The sequence below is a fragment of the Pongo abelii genome, chromosome 11 (genome assembly GCF_028885655.2).
Source record: "Pongo abelii isolate AG06213 chromosome 11, NHGRI_mPonAbe1-v2.0_pri, whole genome shotgun sequence".
Taxonomy (NCBI): domain Eukaryota; kingdom Metazoa; phylum Chordata; class Mammalia; order Primates; family Hominidae; genus Pongo; species Pongo abelii.
The window spans coordinates 46790001-46797500 of record NC_071996.2 but is presented as its reverse complement, the minus strand read 5'-3'; the positions used below and the strand labels follow the sequence as shown (position 1 = coordinate 46797500).

At 37.5% G+C, this 7500-nt stretch overlaps 1 protein-coding gene across 5 annotated transcripts in view; it reads left to right on the top strand.

The window, feature by feature from the left end:
* The window catches only part of ZEB2 (zinc finger E-box binding homeobox 2), a 132110-nt gene that overhangs the window by 83174 nt on the left and 41436 nt on the right, over positions 1 to 7500 (top strand). For all 5 annotated transcript variants that reach the window (XM_024242882.3, XM_024242885.3, XM_024242877.3 and 2 more), the window contains 1 exon segment: positions 7227 to 7484. In XM_024242882.3, coding sequence (XP_024098650.1) covers positions 7227 to 7484 — 258 coding nt within the window.

The window sequence follows — 7500 nt, the reverse complement described above, 5'->3', positions numbered from 1 at the left end:
GACTTGTGTTCTGGAGTATAGCTAAGTATTATGTCCTTGGAGTGTAAGCATATTATAGATGTTGACAGAAAGTGAAGCTGAAAAAATTTCTAAAGGATAGAAATAACTACAAAAACTCACTAAATGAAAGGAGCAATCAGGGGCATGTGTGTTTGAAACATCAATACAATGACTAGTTTCCTTTGGTAGGAGTTAAGTAAGGTAATCAAAACCATTATGAGTCCTAGATATACAGGAAAACCCAAATATGTTTACTTTTGTAAAAAAATAAACAGATGTCAAGTCTTTGGGAAATCATAAATTTCACTGAGAACATTGTGACCTAGAAATACCGTGTCTTCTTGAAAGAAACTGAATTTACTGTTACAAATTCTCCAACCAATATCTGTTTTTAGGATAGCTTGACAAAGGGAGGGTCCTTGCTTTTATTCTTATTTGCCATTATGTTTATATTTTTGATATTAAGGAAGAGGTTTGGAGGGGAAAATTACATATCTAAGATGTTATTACCTGCATGTTGGAGCCTATCCAGAACCTCAACAAATGTATGGAAATTTGAACCTTTTTGAAAATCACCAGCATACTGAAATTTGAAAACCTCTCACAGGTACCAGGGAACCTGCTAGTATTTCCAGAGGGAATGAGTGGCTGCCATCTTCCCAAGATGCTCCTGTAACCAGGAAGTTGTAGGAGCCTCAGAACTGGCCTCTTTCCACTGCAACCATGGCATTGCAGAAATTCTGCTCTCATTTTATTTAATATGCATATTTTTTACATAGCTAATCTGAAATGGAAACATTTTTATCCCTATACTCAAAACTGCTTTTGTTTTATCAGCTGACATTTTACAACTCATTAATTTATAATGCGGGTTTAATGCCTTCGAATGTTCCTGGGATAAAAAGTTAAAGTGGCCAAGCTAGTTTGTATAAAGGCTGACTATAGTATGTTAATAATAATTTATAACAATATTTTGTATTGGATAGCACATTCCATCTGAATATTTCAAAGTGTCGTGGTCCCTTCTAACTGGCATTAATTCATTCATCTTGCATCCCCAAGTAATAAAGTTATTCCCATTTTTAAATGGAGAAATCAAGATTCATGCATTTCTGTGATACATGTTCAAATTCAGAAGAAAATCTCTGTTTGAGTTTGTCTTTGTCTTGTAATACGTGTTTGTCACTAGGCCTCCATTATTAAATAAGAAATTGAACCTTGCATTTAGTCCTACGATCTTTACCCACCCAAGCACGGAGGTAACAAGGTAACTGTGATTAAAAAAAAAAAAAAAAAGTCAATGATAAATCCCCCTGGGTGGGCAAGAGTCACTGGACAAAAATTATTGAAAAATAGCTGCATCCTCTCCTCAGTAGCACATACTTGGAAATTGAAATTTGTGGGGAAGACAAGGAGGAATAAAGGCTAAGGTTCAGGAGAAAAGTCTTAGAAGGTCTTCCCGACACTTGCCACATGTAAAGACATTCTAAGAAAGCAGCCCCACAAGGCCTTTAATCCACTGGCTCAAACATAAATGATCTCTAAGCATGTAAGCATAAGAGATTTAGGAAACCAAATGATTCATAAAATTCCAAAAGACTTCTTTTTTTTTTTTTTTAAAGACAGGGTCTCATTCTGTTGCCCAGGCTGGAGTGCAGTGGTGTGATCATAGCTCACTACAGCCTCAACCTCCCAAACTGAAACAATCCTCTTACCTCAGCGTCCTGAGTAACTGGGACTATCGGCATGCAACACCATACCTGACTGATTTTTTATTTCTTGTAGAGATGGAGTCTTGCCCAGGGTGATCACAAACTCCTGACCTCAAGAAATTCTCCCTGCTTGGCCTCCCAAAGCGTTGGGATTACAGGTGTGAGCCACCATACCTGGACAAAAGGACTTATTTTAAATTTGTAGTCATATTACCAGCAGAGACATTTTTAAAATGAGGTTACATGTCTGTGTCACGTCTAAGCTGAAGGATTAGGCATGGTCTCTCTCATCATGGCCTTCCTACTTGAGGAAGCATTTGCAAATAAATTACTAAATGAAGGGCCAACACAAAAATTGTGACTGGCACAAGTTCAAATCTTCCTTTTTCCTTGTAGCCACCACACATTGCAGCACCAGAGAAAAGACAACAGACACTGGAACAATGGTAGTTCAGTGATTATACCAGTTACATCACCTTGCATTTCCATGTTACTGTTTTATACATCACACGGTGCCATTGCACGTACAACTTTGTAGGCTCCTATGACAACCTCATAAACAGGGAACCATTATCATGATTTTTACTCATTTCAACCAAGTTTCCTTGGATGATAGGCCAAGGCCACACAGCTGGTTACACGTTGGTTCTGGGACAAGGCAAGTCTTCAAGCTCATAATTCTGTGAACTGCCTCTTTATCTCTATTGTTTCCAAACTATTGCAGGAAACATGGGTGTATTGTTAGATTCTGGTAATTGATCAAATTGGTAGGCTTCTATAACTCAAATTAAGGGGATCCATGAAAGTAACAATCATCAAAACAATTTAAAATTAAGCAACAATCTCCATTTTTGTGGCATGAAAATCCCAAAAAGTCCCAGGGATTTCCATCCCTTACTCTGGTCATGTGGGGTTTAAACTTAGATTGCATTCTGCACTGGGAATTTGTATTATTATGTATGTTTTTGTTTGGCTGTTGTACACCTAAGGACATGCTTTCTAGTACCGGCTTTGCCACCAACTGGCTGTACGGCCTTTGACAAGTCATTTGACCTCACTGTGCCTGTATTACCTCCTTTGTCAAAGAGTTGACTTCAAGTGTCTTTCTGGAACTACAATTTTATGATTATATTTCTCCAAATAAATTGTAAGCTGCCTGAGGTGAGAATGGCACCTCCTTCTATCTTCTGGATTTGCCACATTGTGGGTATTTAATAAATGTTTGATGATGGCATTAAACGATTTATTGGCACGCTTGAGTAGAGTTATAGGAAATCATTATTGGCTGCCTTATTAACAATTAACTGTCTATAAGCTGCATATGTAATTTTCCTTTACATCAGTAGAGTTTCTGCTTCTGGTGAAGATGAAGTATTGCCCCTTCACATCAGTTCTTTTGTATGTTAATACATTAGCAACTGATATCTTATTTGTACTGTAACTGACAAAATAATGTAGAGAAAGCATATAAGTAGGAAAAGGGGTTAGTAAGGTAACATTGTATAGGGCATCTTCAGAACAACAGTTCTGCTATTTCAAATGTCAAGCTAATTATCAGCAATGTTTAAATGCTATGATAGGCCATTTTTGCAAATGCTGAAATTTTCCAGCAGGTATGGACGTTATAAAAATGTCAAATTTTGCTACTATTCTATTACATGTCACCAGAACACAAAAATCTGAAAATAAAAGTTATATGTATAGGCAAGGAAGAGAAACCATTATTTGTTTTGCATATGACTGTAAAATTAATTGGCATAGTGATATAATTTAGAGTATTGTTTACTTGGAAGGAAGAATAGAGAGGATTTAATATAATGTAATCTGGTGACGTGAAAATAATGCTTATTATAGATAAACTATAAAGCCTTTTAAATATAGGCTTTTAGTAATGCATATGCAGATATATCTTTCCAGGCCCATTTGCTATAAAGCAAATTTAAGTATCAGCTTTATGCCCTTTGGTAACCCCATATTATACATACAGTTTTAGAGAAAATGAAACTTTAATATGATTCCACATAAAATGGTGAGCCATGCCAGTAATTCTTATGCCCTTCATATGCAAATAGTTTTATCTTATCCATCAATTATCATGTAAACATAGTATCACATGGCAAATTTCCCTGTAATACAGTACAGTACCTGTATATAATTATAGGTGCATTTTGCCAATGCAACTGTTACACAGAATTGTAATTAATTCCTCTGAAGACTACTGTGAGAGTTTTGGATACTGATGCTGTTTTTGGACATTTATTACTGCTCTTTAGTTGGCTTTTTGCTATGCCTCAGAGACAGATGTAAAATTAGTGTCTATTTTGAGCCAGCAAACAGTACATCTTTCCTCTTGTTTATTGAATTGCAGAAAGGAATTCTTTGGGCTCCCACTTCTTTGTGGTTTTGAAGTAACGTCTGTTTTTGTGCCAGCCATGTAGCTCCAATACATGTCTAAAATTTTGCTGAGACTCATGCAAACGGTGGCTTATTTGACCTATAAGGACTGAATAGAACTTTGCTACATTATATGGGAACTTCCAGACTTTTAAATGCTGAATAAAAAGATATATATCATAAGTTCAAAAACAGACACTGGCCTAATATATTCTGCCCAATGAACCTCATTTAAAACCAGTATACGTTGGTTATTATACAAAATCGAATCTCTTCTTTGCAGAGACAAAGCTACATTATTAAGATCTCTTCTGCCAGTGGTGATGATGGTGGGCAAAACATCAAAACAGGTCCAAATGGGAAAATGAGCCTATTTTTATTTCATAATGTAAGTGGGGCTAAATCCGTCAAGTATTGGCCATTCTAGAGTAAGAATATTTTATGGTGAAAATTTCCACAGTACTTGTACTAGGCAAATCCACTGACTAGACGTGAGGGAACAATTTAAAGGAAAATCCTGGGATTTAGAGGTCGGGGGATGGGGTAGGGATCAGGAAGTGCAAAGTCCATCTCAGTGCATTTAATTTTGATTGTCAGATGGTCAACCAGAAAGAGCAGAATGAGATTATCTCATTTGAATTCAGATATAAAAACTATGTTATGAATTGTTGTACCTGGATTTAAAAAGGGGTTGGGAGAGTGGCACACCAGCATAATGGCGTATGGAAATGCATATCCTAGTTAACACAGCGCTAGAAAAGATGGCATACTGCCTCTGTAAGTGAATTTGACAGCAGTTATTTATTTAGTTTAAAAGTATTTACTACTATTTGTGAGCACAAACCCTAAAGGTTGTGAAGTATTGTTGTCCTGTGAAGGTGATGGATGCTGTACTCCTGACCCTATATGGTGAGACATGACTTCATTGCTTGTTTAGATTGTTCTGATATTTGGGACTCCTCAAGGGCTGTTCATAAATCATTTATCTCTCTTTTTTTTCACAAGAAAATATTTCAATTGTATTGCTGCAGGAACACTCACGTGTCACACGGGATATTGTGGTCCATGCAGAAAAAGACCTTAAAAGGCATGGGTTTTTTTTTTTTTTTTTTCCAGGATAAAGGCCTTTTAATGCCTGTCCAGCCTTAGATAATTTTATTCACTCCTTCTGGACCTTTCTTTATTCCTCCTGTGCCCAGAGATCAGTTTTTAGGAGGTGGGTTGAAAGCTTCCCAGGCCTTAGGAGCTTTTGTTGTAGCCCCCCCATTCCCACTCCCCCCCACCCCCAGCATTCTGAAAATTTGTAAAGAATCTTCTGCTTGTTGCTAAGAAATAGTTAAATCTCAGTCACCAGGAAAAAAAAAAAAAAAAAGAAGCACATTATTGATTGTGCTAAGGTATATCTGGACCACACAGCTAGAGCAGAGATGTTAGAATATCTCTCTTTTTGTAGATCTGAGGGCATTACCCAGCCTGAACTTGCCTAAGCCCTTGTGGTCACACCTCTTGAAAAGGTTTTGTTTCCCCCGTCAATTGGTATTCAAACCAGGTCAGCAGATTCTGTTTGCCCGGCTCCGCTGCCGTTTTCATTTTAATTTGCACCTGTTGTGCAGTTGTTCGGAAGGCAAGTGCAGACCCGCGGATTATACAAAGATCATATTATGAGCAGATATGCACGGTGTAATCTTTTTGTCCCCAGCCTCACATGACAAAAAAAAAATCTCTCTCTTTTTGTTCCTTTTTTACTCCCTGGGAACCTGTCAAAGCAAACAGATATGACTGACTAAAATTTGTAACTAGACATGTTTCCAGAATTCTCCAAAAGCATTATGGACCTGACACACAATCCTTTTCATTTTTTTCCTCCTTTTCTGCCACTTTTGTATAATCCGATAGCTGGCAAGAGCCACTTGAGATAGCTCAGTTGATAACTTAGCGGAGGATTGCTTTATTAGGCGCAGAGAAATCAAAATGAACCTGAAAATTGTTTGTGCTTTTTTTTTTTTCCACAGCCTTTTTTTCCCCCCTTTCTCTCTCCCTCTTGTTCCCATGATGTCATGGTTCTAACTTGTTTTTTTGTGTGTGTTTCTGGAGAGTTGGGTTAACAGTTCTTGGCAATCCTGTGTGTGCGTAACGGCTGGTGTGTTTCTCTAGCTGAGCTAATGCCCCGTGTTTATTACTCTAATCTTTCTTGTCTGGTGGTAAAGTGGACAATTTATGTACTAGCATGTAGGCCGAGAGCCTGTGAGGGCTGACTAATTCAGAAACAGCCACCTTCAATTGAGTTCACAGACCTTATTTACAGGCTGTCTATTTTAAGAAAAGCTACTGAGCATTGCTGGGACTGAGGGCTGCAAAAGCAGCCCGCCAGTTCTTGTGAGTTATTTTAACATTTGTGTTGGTCTTGCCTGTGTCACTTTGAAATCTTCTGTAATTATGACACTATGAAGACATCTCAATAGTAGTATTAATGGCCCAGAAGATATGGCTTTTCCTCATTTTCTGCTTAAAAGATTAGGATATAAATGGCCTTAGCACATGACGGTTGACATAGAAGAAAGAGTGAAAATTCAGATGGAGCAGGTTTGTGTATGTGTTTGTGTATTTGGGTAAATAGATGGACGTGTGTGTGTGTGTGTGTGTGTGTGTGTGTGTGTGTGTGTCTACTGTTTCTAGGGAAAAAACCACAGTTAATATAGTGAAGTCATCTCATATTTATAGTACAACATTATATAGTAAATACTTCATGTCACTAAGCTAATAAAATTGTCAATTGTAGATCTATTTTATAAGTTTTTGTGGAGTATCGAAAGTACATATTGCAATATGTCTCTTTACATATGCAGTATAGGCATAGTTTGTGTGTCTATGTTTCTGTTGCTTTTTAGAATTTCCCATCATTTTTAGGAAAAAATTGTTTAAAATCAGAAAGAGCACCCAGCTATAATTGAAAAAGAATAAAAATGCTAAAACCTGAAGGATATTAATTATATTTTCCTGACATGGTTGAGTAATTCAGTTATGAAAATATTAATTATTTTCCATTTAACTAAACAATTAGGGGTGGCTGATGTTTCTCAACAGAGTGCTTAGAGAGTGTGTTTTGTGCTTCTTCTGCAGTGGTGAACTATGACAATGTAGTGGACACAGGTTCTGAAACAGATGAGGAAGACAAGCTTCATATTGCTGAGGATGACGGTATTGCCAACCCTCTGGACCAGGAGACGAGTCCAGCTAGTGTGCCCAACCATGAGTCCTCCCCACTCGTGAGCCAAGCTCTGTTGCCAAGAGAGGAAGAGGAAGATGAAATAAGGGAGGGTGGAGTGGAACACCCCTGGCACAACAACGAGATTCTACAAGCCTCTGTAGATGGTCCAGGTAAGTGTCTAAAATC